At 47.5% G+C, this 19,268-nt stretch overlaps 1 protein-coding gene across 1 annotated transcript in view; it reads right to left on the bottom strand.

Annotated features, from left to right (window-relative positions):
- The window catches only part of LOC146863760 (uncharacterized), a 46,094-nt gene extending 27,178 nt beyond the window's left edge, over positions 1-18,916 (bottom strand). Inside the window, exons 1-2 of the mRNA XM_085627933.1 lie at positions 18,683-18,916; positions 16,216-16,339 (exon numbers count right to left, since the gene is read on the bottom strand). Coding sequence (XP_085484059.1) covers positions 16,216-16,300 — 85 coding nt within the window. The 5' untranslated portion in view covers positions 16,301-16,339; positions 18,683-18,916. The remainder of the gene's footprint in view (positions 1-16,215; positions 16,340-18,682) is intronic.
- Positions 18,917-19,268: the final 352 nt, after the last annotated feature.

The raw sequence follows: 19,268 nt of genomic DNA, 5'->3' as shown, positions 1-19,268 counted from the left end.
CTTGTCGCAGCGCGCGCTGACACCTCTTGCAAGAAGCATGGCTGCTGTTACTGTGAGAGGCGCTCTGAGGCCGCAGCAATACTTGCAGTGACATGAGCGACTCCCAGAACTGTAACAGACCTCTCTGGGAGTGAAGACGGACCCCCTTGAGGAGCGCCTCTGTGAGGGGGGCGTGTGGGGGGGGGGGGGGGATGGGTGCCCCAGTTCTCTCCTGCTCCTCTGTGAGGGGGGGGCATCGACGGATGGGTGCCCCAGTTCTCTCCTGCGCCTCTGTGAAAGGCGCATTACGCGCTCGCACTAGTCAGGCCCGGCTCCAGGATGTCTTCTCTGGGGGGGGGGGGGGGGCTTATAGAAACAGGGTGAGCCATTTTCGGTAACTATTTCAGAGATTTGATATTTTAGGTCTTAGCATCTTTTGACATTTTGAGGACAATAAAACCGACCTCGCTTTCTCCGGTGCGCTTCTGGCTCTGGGAAGGGGAGGGCTCAGCTTGTCTCAACTTTGACCTGTCGATGCAGAGTGTTCAGACTGAAGCCCCTTGCCACGTGCAGCACAGAAACGCGTCTGCAGCACACAGGGCTGCTTTACGTGTCTTTAAAGCACTTCGGTCGTTTTTGGCGATGAAAAGGATTGAAGTTTAAAATGCGATACAATAAGACCAGAATTATAACGCTGTTTTATATCAATATATTATGTTTTGGTTAGGCCTGGGCAAAGCACTACGCTACGCTCGCGAAGTTTGCGAAGTTCGCGCTACTTCGCACTACGCGAATTGCACGTAGCACAGTGCGAACACGCGTAGCGTAGTCTTGCGTAGTGCTGCGGTCATTTTTTGCTTTCTCGCGGTCCTCAACGTCAAGTTGGCGACCGCGAGCAAGCAAAATGACATCCCGGCGAGACTTTTTCCTTGTTCGCGATCAGCAACATCAAGTTGGCGATCGCGAACAAGGAAAATAAACCTCCCGGCGAGATTCCCAACGCGAGGAGGTCAGGTTTCTCATTGCGAGGGGTCGCGTATGCTCGCGACCGCTCGCGATGAGAAACTACCAGTTCGCGTTGAGAAAGCTGCCGTTCGAGTAAAAATCTCCTCGAGCAGCAGAAAACTACAGCTCGCACTGTGCAAGATGCCATTTTCAATGATTGCACAGTGCCGGTTGCTTGTCCGCACTGTGCAATCATTGAAAACAACATCTTGCACAGTGCGAACATGTTACTACGCAGTTCGCGCAGTGCTACGCGAAGCTCGCGTAGTGCGAACTGCACTTTGCGTAGCTTCGCGAAGTGCTACTTCGCGAACTACGCCCACCCTTAGTTTTGGTGCCTTCATTGCACAAAATGCAATAGTATAAAAAGCCATAATTCACAAGGAACTGGGAAATATGGAAAAGATTTCATTTCATTTCATTTCATTAGTCTTTATTGTCGATGCATTTCATCATAAAAGACATTTACAAAACATTAAAAAATAAAAATACATATTTTATGAGACACGATTTTAAAAAGAAACATGAGCAGAGTGCTTAAAAATGGACCAATATCTTAATGCCTCTTGTTTCTAATAAACCAAACCCAGGCCAAGAATTTAGCAGCAGCAATAGCAACATATTCACTGGGCTCAAATCTCAACATTTCTAGAGCTTCTGACCCTTGTCTAGTGCCCAATGTTCGACATAATGGCTTGAGCCATTTAGCTCGGGGTGCAGCATAGGCAGGACAAGCAAAGAAAATATGACCAACAGAATCAATACAGTCAGGGCAACTTTTACATGAGTCGCTAGACATACCCTTCCACTTTTTGGTGAAAGAGTTGGTCTGAAGTGTGCCTACCCTAAATTGATGATAAAGTTTCCTGTCACAAGGTCTGGTGATGGTATCCCAGTATGCTTCGAGGAATGGGGTTCTTTTTTGGGCCAGGAACCTTCCTGTCAAGGACTCTGCAGTAACTGAATTAATATGTTTCTGCTGCACCGTAGACCAATAGAGACTCTTGAAGTCTTTTTTAGAGGGAAAGGGGTTGTTAACCGGGTCGGTCCATAAGTTGACCAACCCCATGGATTTCAGGAGCTGCTTAGTCTGTTTGAACCAAGGAATGTTGCCAGCCCCCAGAATAGAGCGCACATCAAGGAAGGCCTTTGCATAGAGGTCTAGCTCAGGGACTGTCCATAAACGCCTCCAAAAGGCCAATGGCTTAAACCTCGCAATATCTTCAAACGAATGACAGCCAAGGTCCAACAGGAGGGGTTTAACTGGGGTAGAGCATGGAAGGCCCGTAAGTAATCTAAAAAATTTGTATTGTGCCTTAACCAGAACAGAAAGATCTGCAAAGCCCCAAAGTTCAGCACCATAGAGGATCGCAGAGTTTATCCTCGCATTAAAGATTTTGATGGGGGGGCCTATCATTCTCGACTTGGATTGCTTATGTTCTTTAACTAGGCAACCAGAAAGCTGGGCAAATTTTAGAGATAGAACATCAATTTGCGGCCTCCAATCCAACTTATTTTCAAAAACTACCCCTAGATAGGTCATAACATTTGTACGCTCAAGCAAAGCTTTGTCCATAAAAACATGTCCCTTTATACCTCTCCCTTTGTTAAAAACCATATATTTGGTTTTGGACACGTTGACCGCCAGGTCAAAATCAGAACAGAAATGCGTAAAGACGTTAAGTGCCGCCTGTAGTCCAGATAGGGTCTGAGAGAGAAGTAGGGTGTCATCAGCGAACATAAGGAGCGGGATTTTAATACCTCCCAGCGTAGGGGCGTCCGTCGATGTGTTGGAGTAATACTTAACAACACTGTTGATAAACAATAAAAACAAGGTGGGAGCAAGGACGCACCCCTGCCTGACACCCCGATTGACCCTGAACCGACCAGTAACCTGGCCCTGTTTTCCCCAGCGGACTTGTGCATAGTTATTATCATGGAGCCTAATGATGATATTCAGAAGATCAGGAGGAAGCCCTAGCTCCGCCAATACGCTCCAAAGTTTAGTTCTATTGACTAGGTCAAATGCTGACCGGAGATCTACAAAGGCAGCATATAAGGTACCGCCACACAAATAGACCGTTTTCCAGACAATCAGTTGGAATTTGAATGCCTGGTCGATGGTACTAGTACACGGTCTGAAACCGGCTTGGAGAGGAGAGATGATGTCCTCCTGCTCAATCCAAGCCTGGATTCGTGCCAAGATCATTCTAGCGATAATTTTCTGGACCGAGTCAATAAGACTAATTGGGCGGTAGTTCCCCGGGCATGAACGATCACCTTTTTTGAAAATGGGGAGAATCTCAGCCCCCCCCCCAAGAATCGGGAATATCAGCCCCTCTGGCTACGGCATTGGCAAAATGTGCGATGTAAGGCACCCAGTTCACTGTGTCAGATTTAAAGAGATCCGCAGGAACACAGTCCATGCCCGGCGCCTTGCCACTTGAAACCTTACTTAAAGCCTGTTTAACCTCAGCACAGTCAAAAGTTAAGGTTGAGGGAAGGGTTATAGCTGGGGCAGGCCCCTCGACCACTGTGGAATCTAAAAATTGGGATTCAAAATGGGTCACCCAGGCTTCCGGAGGGACATGATTTGTAGGGACCTGGCTATTCTGGGAGTTACCCCACTTAACAGTATGCCAGAAGAGGGTTAGATTCCTGTGCTTACTGGCAGCCAAAAGGTTGTTCCAGTGATCATTATCCCACTCCTGTTTGGCCTTGGCCTTAGCCTTTTTATAGATTGTCCTGGCCAGTCTGACATTATCTGGATCTTTATTAGCAATGGCAGATTTTAATTTGATAAAAGATTCTCGGCAAGATTTATTGTACCAGGAAGATGGTTTTAGAGTGACGGATTTCTTGGCCTTACAAGGTTTTAAAAAAAGGGTTCTAAGGCCAGTGAAAAGATGATCATGTATGCGTGTAGCTTTACCAGTCACATCCTCAGTGTTCTGAAGAGACTGTAAGTCAACCAGAGCACCGGATACCATGGAACTAATTCTGGACAATAATTCAACATCAATTGCAACTTTATCCCAGCGTACCCGCCGTTGATCATTAGTTAAAACGGCTTCCGCGGTCACTATTTCAGAGGGTTTGGCTCTCTGGGCTGGGCAAAGTAAAAGACTTAAAACCAACGGGTTGTGGTCACTCTCCGGGCGATCTAATATCGCCATATCACTTAGAGTGGACCAGAACTCGATTTTAACAAGGGCATAATCAATTCTGCTGTTACAACGTCGGCCATCTGAGAAAGTCATCTTTCCACCCTTATCAGAGGCAGTCCTCCCATTGGCAGCCCTGAATCCCCGCTCCATACATAGTCCCATCCACTGAGTGGCTGACTCTGTCCACCTCTTGATAGGAGGGAGATCGAGGGGGGGAATATTTAAAATTGCATCTACTTCCCAGGTTAATGAGTCTAGAGTAGAGAGCAGAGGTTCAAAACAGCAATTTAGATCACCCACAATCAAAACATTTGTATACGTATCAATAGTGTCCAGAAACCCATCTAATAATAAAAAGGTATTAGTGCCACGTCCACCGGGGAGGCCTCTATTGTAAACGTTTACAATTAGAACTACGGGATCGTTGTCGCGTTGCAAGGAAATAATTAGTAGGTCAGGGCTATCAATAGCTATTTCCTTGAGTGAATACCCAAGGGATTGCTTAACCCAAATACAGAGCCCACCTGACGGGCGGCCCCTTGTGCCACGGATTGCCCCCTTGAAAAAGTTCACATACCCTGAAAGATAGATCGGGTCCACAGCCCATGTCTCCTGGAAAACCAGGATATCATGGGTGTCGACCCAGCCTACCCATTCTTCAGAGGATACCCTGGTACCAAGGCCCGCAACATTCCACGAAACCAGGGTCAGGGGCGTAGAACTAAGTGGCATTGTGCATGGTACTGCAGATGCGGGACCCTTGGTAGTTGGGGTAGTATCGATATTAATGGGGCCCCTTGTCTCACTATCAATTAAGGAAGAATCAGTGGGGGGGAGGGATGAACTAGTTGGGTGGGAAAACGGGGTACTGGAAGACATATTTTCCAAGCCAACTTTAGCCCCCCGTAAACACCCACTCCCTACCTGCGCTGAGTTAACCGAGCCAAAACAAACTTCCCACAAATTATTCGAATTTACCAGATGAGGTAACTGTCAGTCAACCCCATCTAATGAATTCAAGGGTGTGTAAAAGTTTGACAGGGGGAGATGGAAATCCGGCCTTATCTGGTGGTGGGAAGACCTATTTACCCTTTCCCAGACATAGGACATATCACGTGTAGTGACAGCGGGTTTGTGTGGAAAAAAATATGACAAATCCACTGTAGATATGCCAGTCCCTCTCAGGGTATTGGGAAAGGAACAGATATGCCTAACAGCCCTCGGGTCACGAAAATTTATGATCACACAATCTCCCTCCACCTGTTTAACTCTATTGCCCAACCAACATACCCTACGGACGGTCATTATTTCGGTCCGTAGTCCAATAGGTAAAGGCCTGTTGGTATTTAGCCAGTGTGAGACTTTGTTCTTCAGCTCACTATGACACTCGGACTTTGTCTGAGGAAGCCGGGGTACATCCAACATTATAATGGTGTAGGGATGCGACTCAGGTGGGAGATTGATAGATGGAAAGTTTTGATAGGAAACAGCAACCTCAGAATTCGACTTGCTGGTAAGGATGTTGTTAGTGTTAATGGCAGTGTTGATATTGCAATCTGTTTCTCTCGGGAACTCAATGTTAACCTGAGGACGTGGAACGTCCACCGCCTGGACATTGTGTGTCGGGATACTAGGTAGTACTCCATCCAAGGGTGTATGAGCAATGGAGACAAGCCTAGATTTATCGACAATGTCATTGTTAGAGGAAGTTGCATGGTCAATAGAAGACACTGCAATCTTTTCTAGCAGGGACGTGTTAGCAGATACCATACCCTCTAGCTTCTCAAGTGAGGAGGCGAGACGCGTAACTCGCTCTAATAATGGGAGGAGTAATGATTTAAATAACTTCTCTATAGGCTTGAGAAGATCGAAGGTAGAAGAGTCTGCGTTGGATTGAACGGGGGGAGGGAACGGGGACTTCAAACCACCAGATGCCAAATGGAAACTAGCAGATGTAGCAGGGTTTAGAGCTTCACAGGTAGGTGCAGATTTATGAGGATTGGACACTTTGGGGATTTTAGCTCGTTTCCCCTTAGGGGGTGCTCCCATACGTTTCCTTTTACTTGGGATGTACCTGGGCTTAGGGACCTGAATCATTGTTCCTGTAGTTTGCTGTTCAGTGGTAGGTGGAGGGATATAAGTACTATCAGTGGTTTGGTCATCACTGGTATCAGGGATACTAGTTGTCTCCTGAATATCCACCAACGGGCAATGATCAAGAGTGTCCGGCAGTACATTTAAAGTATTACCAGACAAAATGGAAGGAGGTTGAGGCTGGCTGTTTACAGGCGAAACAGCTAACATAATATTACCAAGAGATGATCTTTTAGCAGAAAGTTCTAGGGACAGTCTTTTTTCCGTTAACAAAATTTCGTGTTCAAGAACACGAGCAGCTCTAGTGATAAAATTGTCAAGGGTCCCTGTAACCTGACCCCCTACGCTGTTCCTGGCCACCTTCCTGCCAGACCTTAAGGAGGTCATGATTTGGGGAATAAGCAAACAGACGAACAAACTCAAAGAGAGGGAAACAGATGAACCTCCGAATGTAACAGGAAAATGAAAATCACTAAAAATGTCCAGCACACACTACAATGTTTATACACAAAATATGGGCGACCAGTGCTATATAAACAGGACACCGGTTGGCAAAGGCGCTTGTACTCACAGTACCAGCTGGGTATGTGACCTGTTCAAGGCGGCTCAAATTAGGGAGGTGGCCCGCCCCGACCACAGCCGACCACGAACGGCCACAAACGGCCCTGTCTTTGCCCAGTCTTAGCCCGGGCTGCGTCCCGCGCTGCGGGAGCAGGATGTTGTTATTAAGCCTCAGGAGGGCGGGGGGCGTGACAGCAGGGAGAGCGGACCGGAAGCTCGTCCACGGTCTAGCAGGGACTTCTGGGAAATGAAGTCCCCGCACGCTCGCAGCCCCGCTGCAGCCACACGCCTGATGCCGGTTTCCCTCCTCCGGACTCCTCCCGAGCGTGTATCGTGGTCCGCTCCTCTAGACGGGCGAAGGGGCACCCGCGAAGCGGGTGCGCCGAGTGGTGGTTGGGCGCCGAGTGGGAGACAGGTAAGCTCCTCCGTTCAGGTCCTCTGTGCAAAACTGGCAAGATGTCCCGCTTGATTCGTGGCAATTAAGTGTTTTTAAGCCTCAGGAGGGCGGGGGGCGTGGCAGCAGGGAGAGCGGACCGCAAGCTCGTCCACGGTCTAGCAGGGACTTCTGGGAAATGAAGTCCCCGCACGCTCGCAGCCCCGCTGCAGCCACACGCCTGATGCCGGTTTCCCTCCTCCGGACTCCTCCCGAGCGTGTATCGTGGTCCGCTCCTCTAGACGGGCGAAGGGGCACCCGCGAAGCGGGTGCGCCGAGTGGTGGTTGGGCGCCGAGTGGGAGACAGGTAAGCTCCTCCGTTCAGGTCCTCTGTGCAAAACTGGCAAGATGTCCCGCTTGATTCGTGGCAATTAAGTGTTTTTAAGCCTCAGGAGGGCGGGGGGCGTGGCAGCAGGGAGAGCGGACCGGAAGCTCGTCCACGGTCTAGCAGGGACTTCTGGGAAATGAAGTCCCCGCACGCTCGCAGCCCCGCTGCAGCCACACGCCTGATGCCGGTTTCCCTCCTCCGGACTCCTCCCGAGCGTGTATCGTGGTCCGCTCCTCTAGACGGGCGAAGGGGCACCCGCGAAGCGGGTGCGCCGAGTGGTGGTTGGGCGCCGAGTGGGAGACAGGTAAGCTCCTCCGTTCAGGTCCTCTGTGCAAAACTGGCAAGATGTCCCGCTTGATTCGTGGCAATTAAGTGTTTTTAAGCCTCAGGAGGGCGGGGGGCGTGGCAGCAGGGAGAGCGGACCGGAAGCTCGTCCACGGTCTAGCAGGGACTTCTGGGAAATGAAGTCCCCGCACGCTCGCAGCCCCGCTGCAGCCACACGCCTGATGCCGGTTTCCCTCCTCCGGACTCCTCCCGAGCGTGTATCGTGGTCCGCTCCTCTAGACGGGCGAAGGGGCACCCGCGAAGCGGGTGCGCCGAGTGGTGGTTGGGCGCCGAGTGGGAGACAGGTAAGCTCCTCCGTTCAGGTCCTCTGTGCAAAACTGAAAAGATTTCATGGTGACATCTACAATATAGATTTTATCAACATCATGGCATTCCCCAAACCACTCGCCAGCCCTTTTATATTGCCATACACCATTCCATATTGTGGGGTCCATCCCTCAATGTCTGGTTGCGATGCGCTGCTCCATCATTGTGCTGTGTCTTTATTTCCTAGTGGAACCCGATCTTCTCATCAACCTTCTTCCGGTGCTTCTCTATAATCGAGCAGCTCTTCAGTGTATGGATAAAACAACCCTCTCAGACATAGCTTCATGGACACATTCCAGTATTAGTGCACCCACATTTGCACAGCTGAACCCTTTTGTAGTGCACTCTGGGAAATGTTCATTTGGAGCTGGGGAAGCCAGATCTTGCTGATAACTCTCTGGGGTGTAGGACATTGCCTTCTCCCCTAACACCTTTGCAATTGAGAATAACTTTCTCCCGTCTGGCTTTGAGGCTGCCCAAGTCTTCTTCTCTGAGATGTTGCTGTTCTGGCCATTCCAGCCTTTGGGAGCCTTATCTCCAGCTGTGACACTTCTAGCAACCCTAGCATCCCCTTAATGTTTTGATGTTTGGGTGTTTGGTAATTGTATGTGGCATGCAATTATGTAAATGGTGCGTAGTGTGAATTGAGGGAACCGACCACAAAAGAAGCTTTATTAAGTCAGGAAAACAATATTGCTTTGCCCTACACTAAACAAACATAGAAAGCAGAGATGCTCAGACCAGACAGCACCATACTGTGCGCTACGAGCTCTGTTTCGCCGCTCATTTAAATGCAAATATTTCAACATGAGTTAAGGGTACAGTGGGTGCATACTGTGAACCATACAACTCATATTTCAAATGCACGGAGATACCTCAGACAAGGTGCTTTAAATACATAACAGTGCTATAAAAATGCTTAATTAATTCTAGATGTTCATTAATATCACACAATACAAGTTGCTATATTTTGTAGGTATAACTGATGTATTATTATAGGATTATAATGCTTTTTTCTTTTTAAAAAGCACCTCTGCTATGTTTCAGTATTGGTTAGATTGTATTCCTTAAATTCTTTTTTTTCTACGTGCAGTAGCCTGTAGCAGCTGTACCTTTAAGGTCTGTTGTAAGCTGTTATAAATCTTAAAATAAATATATAGCCATTTGTTTTTTATGTGGAATCTGCTACCTTATACGTTGCTACGTTTTCCTATCAGTGGACCATGAGACATCCATTTTATAGACCTCATAAGACTGAAATCCTGAGACGACCCTGCTGAGAATCAAAACAGGGGCCTGCTGGTTACCCATTGTCAGGGCCACTGGAATTATGCGGCAGGTGGGGCTAAATTATGGTGCAGCGCTCACTAAATTATGCCGCAAGAAAAGGTAAACTATGCAGCATAATGCAACACATTTGTTCATAGTTTTATTTCATTGTTTTGACATTTTTTTACCTGCAAACACTGGGCATAGATTGCACCTCATTGGTACCAGTTTAACACCCAAAAACAGCAATTAGGAAAAATAAGGTGACCAGTCAACCGTATGAAAGGACCTTCCACTGTGCGCCAACAGATCACTGCGCTGTTTGTAACCTTTGAACCATTTGAGTTAGAACAAAAATTTTAAAATCAGAAAATTATGCAGAAAATAATGGATTATTTGACAAATGCGGCAAATCCATGACTATGCGAACATCGCTACGTCCGCACAATTGAATAATTCCAGTGGCCCTTCCCATAGGTCTCTGCACAAGGAACCATTCAATCACTTATAACCATCTACATTCATATGAATGTGGTGTGAATTAATGTAATAAAGCATAAATGTTTTTTTTAATTTACCCAAAGAAAAGATACAACATGTCTTTTGTTAACTCTTTCATTTATTTATTTTTTATGTAAGTCTGCAAGTTAATAATGGCCTCATAGCAGGAAGAAAATAAAACAAACCCTGAGTAAATCTATTTCCTAATTATAAACACATTTTCAGTAACTTTTTCGGGAAAAGGAACATCCTTTGCAAAGCGTTTCTGTCATTTCACTTTTTACAACTCCTGGGCACCTTGTGATGGGAGCCAGCAGCCAGGGAGTGAACGTGCTCAGGATGTCCGGGCTGTTCATTTGCACATCATAGCAGCTACTATCCCTGCTGATTTCAGGCCTGGGGACAGGCCTGAAACTAGCTAGGGCAATGGTGTTAGTTATTAAATAAACAATAAGACAGAGCCCACGGGACTTCACGCTCCTGTGAACATTAGGATGAAAAACACTTGTTTTTCAGCTCAGAATGGCGTAGGGTGGGCCAGGGCATTCCTTGGGCGGGTATGGCGCACCGGACCCACCCTCTAGAACCGGGCCTGGCACTAGAGCAGGGAATGTTTACTTTTCGTTTTAGCTTTGTGCTTTAATATTTAGCGAAACGTTCTATCCTCGACCTAAGAGGATTAAAACAAAAATAACGTTGATGTTAACACTGGTATATAGCTGTTAATGTTACCTGGTGTCCCTGGCACACCTATAAAAGACATTCTAGGGACATCTAGTAACAGCCTGTGCTACTGCGCCTTTCCTTCATGAAAGCCATTTCTTTACTTTATTCTGCTACTGCTGGCCTCTCTTGAAACGAAAAAATAACATTAGCATATGCACCGCCAACAGCTCACATTTACTTTCATGCGATACCGATTGCATTGCAAAGGGTTCTTTTCTGAGCAGCCTCCCGTGTGACGTCAGCTGTGAAGAGGTCACTGAAGCCGCGATGGAAGAAGCAATAAAAAAAAGAAAGTTCTGTCAAACAGGAGATGAAGGAGGTCTGCCTATGTGCACCGCGCGCTGGTGCTCCACCTAGAAAGAGACGGTCCAGAGTTGCAGTTACATTTGTGGTGTGTATTTAGTTTGTAGGAGAAGCTTTCATTCTTCGCGGCTAGCATGGTGTTATACTAACATTTTAATGTTGAGTCTGCCTGGCTCTAACCTGCCTCCAGGAGAACCAGGTTCAGGTCAAAGCTGTCCCTTGAATCTATAGTTTATGCAGTTTGATTTATAACTTTTTTCAATGGAACATTTTAAAATGACAACAGCTCAATATTGTTGTTTAACAGGAAATTAAAAAGAACAAAAAGCATAGACGGGCATGACTCGTTTTCCTTTAAGTCTTTGGTTATATGTCATCTACGTATCGAGAGCCACTATGCACGGATACTTAGAGAAGAGGGGCGGCCATAGGCTGGATGGAGGGGCACGGACCTGCAACATCCACATGATTCTGTGAGGTCACTGAGGGCTGCGGCAAAACGCACGAGCCACAGTCTGCTCTGGGGGGCACATGGAGGTGTTTAGGATGTGCAAATAATGGCAAGGCAGACAATGGTCAACAGAAAATATTGTGCATAAGTGCATAGTGATCACATATTCACTCAAAAATGCACCTGAGGTGAGTGCCCATTTTCCAGTGATTGGGCATCCACAAATCAACATTTAGGCCCATATATATCAAGGTTTTGAATTGTTCTTGCTACGCAAGGGTGACGCACAACCTAAATGAGGTTTATCAAGCCACTCAAATCCCCCTTGCGTGGCCCTGCATGGCTTGATAAATCTAGAGTAAGGCTAGGTTGAGCCTTGCGTTACTCTCAATCATTCAGGGAATTGTAAGCGCACTACTCATCCGAAAGGGTCTCAAGGCACTGGGGGGGCTAAGCAACTCCGTTCAGTTGAAGAGGCAGGTCTGGAGTGTCTTCCTGAAGACGTTCAGGGAGGGGCCCCAACTGATGTAGATCGGGAGCTCGTTCCAGGTCTTGGCCGTGATGTAGGAGAAGGCTCTTCCACCCGCTCAGGCTCTGCAGATGCGCTGGGTTTCAGCAAGGGTGAGGTTGGTGGGTCTGTGGTTTCTTTTGGGTACGTGGAAGGGGATTCTCTCGTTGAGGTATTGATGTCCGGTGTTGTGGAGGCATTTGTAGGCGTGGGTAAATATGTTGAAAATGACTCTTTTCTCGATGGGGAGCCAGTGGAGGTTACGTAGGTGTTGGGTGATGTGTTTGTGTCCAGGGATGCCGAGGACGACTCTGGCTGCAGTGTTCTGTATTGTCTGGAGCTTGCGGAGTAGAGACTTGTTGATCTCGGCTTAGAGGATGTTTCTGTAGTCCAGTCTGCTGGTTATGAGTGCGTGGGTGGCAGTCTTCCTTGACTCGGGGGATCCATTTGAAGGTCTCTCCAAGGATGAGGAGGGTGTTGAAGCAGCTGGAGGTGGCGGTGTGGACCTGTCGGTTCATGGAGAGGAAGGAGTCGAGTACAATGCCAAGGTTTTGTGCATGTTTCATGGCGTTTGGGGGGCTGCAAAGGGCGGTGAGCCACCAGGTGTTGTCCCATGCTGATGGGGAGGTTCCGAGGACGAAGACTTCTGTCTGCTCTGAGTTGAGCTTCAGGCAGCTGTTGCTCATCTAGTAGGCGACGTCCTGCATGCCTTCCTGGAAGTTGAGTATGGTGGTGGTGGGGTCCTTGGTGAGGGAGAGGATGAGCTGGGTGTCATTGAAGTAGGTTACTATGCTGATGCCAAGCTTTCTGACAATGGCAGTGAGGGGGTCATGTAGATGTTGAAGAGGGTAGGACTGAGCGACGATCCCTGGAGTACTCCGCTGTTGATTTCGGTGGGTTCCGAGAGGAAGGATGGCAGTCCGATTCTTTGTGTTCTGCCGATGAGGAACAAGCAGATCCGGTCGAGGGTATTTCCTTGTATGCTGGTGTCGTGAAGTCTTGTGGTGAGTGCGGTGGGAGACGGTGTCTAATGTTGCAGGGAGGTCGAGTAGGACAAGAGCCGTGGTGTGTCCTTGGACAAGGAGGGTACGAATGTCATCTGTGGTGGTGAGTAGGGCGGTCTCGGTGCTGTGGTTGCTGCGGAATCCGGATTGGGAAGGGTCGAGGATGGAGTTGTCTTCGATAAACCTTGTTAGTTGTGCGTTGACGGTCTTCTCAGTGACTTTTTCAGCGAAGGGGAGGAGGGAGATGGGCCGGTAGTTCGTGAGGTATGTGGGATCTGCTGAGGGCTTCCTGAGCAGGGGTCTGACTTCTGCGCATTTCCAGTTGTCGGAGAAGGTGCCGGTCTTGAAAGTGGCGTTGATGGTGCATTGTAGTTCTGGCGCGATGGCGGCTCTGTGGTAGATGTGCGGTGGGCAGGGGTCTGTGGGGGCCCCCGAATAGATGCTTTTCATGGTCGAGGCAGTCTCTTCGGTCGTGACTAGTGTCTAGAGGGAGATGGTGGGCTGGCTGACGCTGCCGAAGGGGGAGTGGTTGCAGAGTCAGGTGTCCGGTCTTTGAAGTTGTCATAGAGGCTCTTGAATTTCAGATGGAAGTAAGATCAGAGCTTGTTGCAGAGGTCCTTGGAAGGGCTGATGTCCGTGGTTTTGCTGGCGGGCTTTGTGAATTACTGGAGTTGGCGAGGATTTTGTTATGGATGAAGGTCATTTTGGTGGTTCTGATGCATTGGTGGTATTCCGTCATTCATTCTTGTAGGTGGTGTGGTCTTCAGGCATTTTGATGTTTCTCCAGCTCTTCAAGACGTCTGCAGGTGCCTCTGGTTTCTTAGAGGTCATCGATGAACCAGGTGGCCTTCCTGGGGCGCTGTCTGTCGGAGTTGCATAGGGGTGCGACCTTGTCTGCACAGTTGGAGATCCATTTGTGTAGTTCTCTGGCTGCGAGGTTGGTGTTGTTCATGGTGGTGGGAGTGTCGTGGTTGAGGGTAGAGTTAAGCTGATCCTCAGTTACTTTACTCCAGGTCCTGCATGGGGGAGCGCATAGCAGGTTTGGGCGGCTTGAGTTTGTCGACGATGTACTGTACACAGTGGTGGTCCATTCATGGGGGTTGTGTTGTGTGCCGGAAATGGATGTTTCCCCCTGCAAAGATGGGGTCGAGGGTGTGTCCTGCCTTGGGGGTAGGCATAGTGACGAGCTGGTTCAGTCTGATGTTGACGAGGAGGGTGGTGTAGTTGGGGTTGCTGGGGTTGTCGAGGTGGAAGTTCAGGTTTCCGATGAGTATGTAGTCCGTGGAGGCAATGGCATGGGGGTGCGATGAGGTTGGTGATGGAGGTGGAGAAAGGGGTACTGGGTCCAGGGGGTTCCGTAGGCAAGGGTTCCACGAAGTTTGGTTCTAGGGCTGCTCTGAAATAGGATGTGAAGGTGTTTGGCGGCGGAGAAGGCAGCACTCGAGGTGGAGAGGTGGCAGGAGCTTTTGTGTGCGATGGTGATTTCTCCTCCTGGGTGGTTGGGGCAGTCTTTCCTCTGGATCTTGTATGCATCTGGGATGGTGATGGCGAGGTCAGGGGCAGAGGAGGCATTGGTCCAGGTTTCTGTAAAGAAGGCGACATCTGGTGAGAGGGTGTCAAGGAGGTTCCAGATCTCTACGGCGTGTCTGTGCAGGGAGCGCATGTTGAGGAGAATGCACCTCAGGGCTAGGGCGGTTGTGAAGGTCTGGTGGCAGTGGCAGCAGGAGAACTGGCCATGGGTGGCGTTCCTTCCGGGGTTGAGTGTGAGGAGGGCAGCTGAGTCATAGTGGTGGAAGGTCAGAGATCCCGGGTCCCTGGCGCTGGTCGCGGTGGGGCTCAGACAGGCTTGCATTTGGTGCACCTTTGCCACACCAGCAGCATGCCCGCTGCACGTGTCCACAACACGATCTCTAGCAGAGGGGAATCCTGCCCTCACTCCCAAGGCTGGATTGGGGGTATGATTCCAAGATGTTTGACACCGTGGTTCTGTACAGCCATTCTCAAGTTATCACGCTATCGCGATTACTTATAAATCGGTTAAGAGTATATGGTATGGCTGCACTACAAACAACCTTGCAATAGTTTTAACGAAAGTTGCAGAGGGGCCCTACTGAGGTAGGGGTTCCCCCTCACACATATCTCAGCACCCTGCCTTGTAGGATTAGCAAGGCCTGCCTTAGGGGTGACTTATGAGGATATATGTGTTGTATTTAAGTGGGATACAGGGTACCTATATCCCTGTAAGGGGTGCAAGCACCACCTTACCCAGACTACAGTAGTAGCCTGGTGGTGTCAGTTTGTATGGCTGTCCCAGGGTGGCACTATAAGTGCTGCAGCCCCTGGTAGGCCCCTAAGGGACCCATGCCCTGGGTACCCAGGGTACCATCTACAAGGGGCTGATAGGGTGTCCTCAGTATCCAATTGGTATATACCTAGGGTACTCACATCGGTTTAGAGAGGAAGCAGATAGGCTGGGGTCCTGGATAGCAGGGCCACAGCCTGGCTAGAATAAAAAAACAGTCAAAACATCAGCAAAACATTGGGGGCAACTATGCAGTCGACGCCACTCTCCTACAGGGTGTGGCTAAATCTTCATGTGGTTCCCCAGTAGGGGCAGTATGCTAAGCCTTTTAAAGACTGTATGCGTCATTCAGGTGAACGTTGAGTTAATATTAAGTAATGTTCGTTCTTTATTTCAAGTAATCCATGTTGTCTGAGTCCTTGTGCTCTGCCTTCCCCAAAGGAGATGTAAACAGAAAATGTACATACATTCAAGCTTCAAAGCAGATATCCATCATAGGATGCACACAATGTACAGAGATTAAAGTGATATGTTATTGTGTCAGCCTTGTCTCCTATATGTTCTCCTGAAATAAAATTTACAACAACCTTCTGCAATAGAAGTGTCTGTCACTGCCATTTCTGTGGTGGTTTGTGTTTAAGGAAACTAAGCCATTGCACGATTAATTGCACTATTGTATGGAGACCTCCCTAAAGCTGAGAGCTGTGGCATATGTGGAGTGTGGCATTGATTTGACAACATCTAGGGTACTTCAAAAGAATTACTCGACCACCCAGCCCATGAACCCTTGTTTATAGTTTGTAAAGCTGAGATGGTTTTTGCCCTCTTGCTGTGGGAGGAGGAGATGTCCAATAGAGTCATGACCACCACTGTCACTGCATGAAATCACAGTTATTCATAGTAAAAGGCAGACTCCTGTGTCAGATAACTTACTGTAAGTGGCAACTGGGCCAGAAAGGGACATTTCCAGGATGGACAGCACGATGACCAGTGTGTGAATTAATATTCGGGGTCCCATGGTGCCGGGTCTGACCGATCTGCTATCTGGGTTTTCTTCCTGTATAGGATGGCAGAGAAATATAATCTATCACTTACATAGTAAATACAATTTAGAACATTGACTATCTGAAGCTACAACAATCAAGAACAGCAGTATGTCTAAAATACTGCCACCATGGATCAGTACATAAAAAATAAAACAGATTGCAGCTGTATCATTACCTTGATGTGCACATGCGGATGAGGGAGGGACAGAGGAGGGAGGAGTCTAGAATGGACTATCAGGGATATCATTGTTGTAAAATAGTGTGTGGGTGAGTCAAGGAGGGATAGAGGAGGGAAGAGATAGAAAGAAATCTTATGAATGTTGGCAATTGCAGCTTATTTTGCACATCTCTTCATATGCACCCCAAAAGTTCACGATTCAGTATTTTCATTTATGTGCTATTTTAATCCAGCTGTAGCATTTCATAAATAATCTCCTGACAAAGTGAACCTATAGTACATATGGACTTATGGCTGGTTGGTTAACACAAACCAAGAATTCCAAGAACTCAAAGAAAAAAAAGAATAATTCTCTAATATGATACATAATTACATCTTATACATTACACAGCCAGGTGTGGATGTGTGGGTGGGAAAAACGTGTGTGTGTTAACAAGAGGGGAAGCGTAGTGAAAAAGTGTGCTAACATGCGATTTTGCATGTTAGCACCCTGTTGTTGATAGGGCGATATTTTTATCTCCGCTTCTTTAGCTTTTAAAGCCAAAAAAGCGGAGATAAAGCCCTTGTTAATATGCCCCTCAGTCTTTTCGGCCACTTCAGCACACTCGTGTTCTCATAAACAAACAACCATGCAGTCACATGTCATGTATTTATTTATGTTTGCAGCTATATATAGCACAAACTTAGCCCAAGGGCATCGGAGCACTCTACATGAGAACTAGGAATTTACATCATAGCCACACGTTGCAGAGTTTTCTTTTTTAAGGCATGTGAGGTTTAGTGATATGTCCACAATCAGAAGACGTTGAGCCAAGGCTGGGGGTCAAACATGCGGGCACCTGTGCTAAGCATTAGGCAGACGCAGCTGCTCCGAACTGGGGTTTGCAACAATTAAAATGCTTTTGTGCTAAGCTCATTTTCAGAGTCTGAGAGGTTTTTCTGACTCCTAAAGTTAGACTTCAAATGGGTTCCAATTTGGTATGTGGAAGGGGATGATTGTAGGCATCCCTTCCAAATACTGCCTTGGTACCTCATGAATCAATGTTTTCCAACTGAAATCTGGTGGCATATTTTACCAACACCTCAAAGGAGTTAGAAATGCATTCACAAGCGAGAAAGGGCCCCCTTGGTACTCCAGCTCTTTGTGAATGTAAAAATACGTTTGTTGAAGAGCAGGTAGTGCATTTAAAAAATAAAAGGTTGTTTTATTAAAAAGCAATCAAAGATTGGGTGGTGTGCTGACCCCAGCAGGCCAATATCCCTGTGATGGCCTCCAATGTGCAACCGACCTCAATCTGGTCTCATTCAGAATGTTAAGAGCCTGCCTATTAGTTTATAGGTCTGTTATTAAATTTATGTAGTGGTTGCAAACATACTGGCCTCAAATTACCATTAGGATCAGTAAATAGTACATCTGGCCCCTACTTGCAGAGTTTCAAAGCTCTCGCCATCAGGCCACCTCTTCATGGAAGGCAGTTAGATACGGGTGACAATATAAACATATGGACTGGAGATAATGTTATTAGAATTATTGTCAGTGCTTGAGAATGAACACACTGTGTTTGTCTGTGAGGTTGCTCTCAAAGACAGAGGAATACAAGCAACAGCCAAGAAAAGCCTTCTATTGCCCCATGAAATGTCCTCCCTTTTGCCAGGACAGTGGTGTCTTGGTCATGATACACTCGCATAAACAGATCCAATATTCCACCGGAGCAGGTGGTACATTAAGTTTGAGGTGGGCTTTGCTGTAATACAGAAAGATTCCTCCGTGAGTTTGGTGCTCGCTGCTGATGTCTGTGGTGTGTGAATGTCACAAATTGAATTTTTGGCTAGACCAGCTCAGCCTATCTGAAGACTGATGTACTGAGTAACAATAAAGTGGGCAATAGTAGCTTTTATTAATTATATAATACTTAGAATTGCCAACACCTGCTATAGTAATAGTTTTACAAAGCAATCTTTTCGCACATCTCACAGGAGACGTTTTCCAACATTTGCAATTTATATTTCACTCAAACCAATTGTTGCAAATACAATTTCTCCTTTTGTTGTAGATTTATCACACAAGATGGCTAACATTGAGCAGAGATTTCCTGCTGAGGCATCTGATTTTTCATCTATTCCAACGTCACAAAGTTGCAAAGAGAATAAACCTTTGAACATCCTTTCTGCTCACCTCCTGTCGGATTCCTCGGTGTCAGGTCTCTCCGGTGTAGGCTGCTGTCAGCAGTCAGCTCAGGGAGGATCTCCCACACTCAGGGAGTGATGGTGGCAGGTCTCACCTCTGCCTGCTGCTCTCTGCTGTGAGCTCAGGGAGGATCTCCCACACTCAGGGAGTGATGGTGTCAGGTCTCACCTCTGACTGCTGCTCTCTGCTGTGAGCTCAGGTGGGATCTCTCTCACACTCAGTGATGCTGGAGAAGGTCTCTCTCTATATATAGAACCTGCAATGCAAATTAGGGAGAAGGTCTTGGATGAAACACAGTTTCCAGACAACCAAAGCCATCAATCACCTGAAACACGCCAACAATCAGTGAAGAATCTGGGCAAATTTTGGTGAGCATAAATTTTGTTTTAGCACGTTTGAGCCTGTTTGGTGCTGCTCTGAAATAGACTGTGAGTAAGACATGCGATAAAAAAAAATAAAAAATAATGTCTAACACATTTTATTGATCTTAGCAGAGCCCTGCCTGTGCATTAAACCATATTTAAGCACCAACTAGTAGGTGCACTCTCTAATCAAAGCACTTAGGGCCACATGC

The sequence above is a fragment of the Triturus cristatus genome, chromosome 2_1, assembly GCF_964204655.1.
Source record: "Triturus cristatus chromosome 2_1, aTriCri1.1, whole genome shotgun sequence".
NCBI classification, from domain to species: Eukaryota; Metazoa; Chordata; class Amphibia; order Caudata; family Salamandridae; genus Triturus; species Triturus cristatus.
This window is presented reverse-complemented; position numbering and strand designations above follow the sequence as displayed.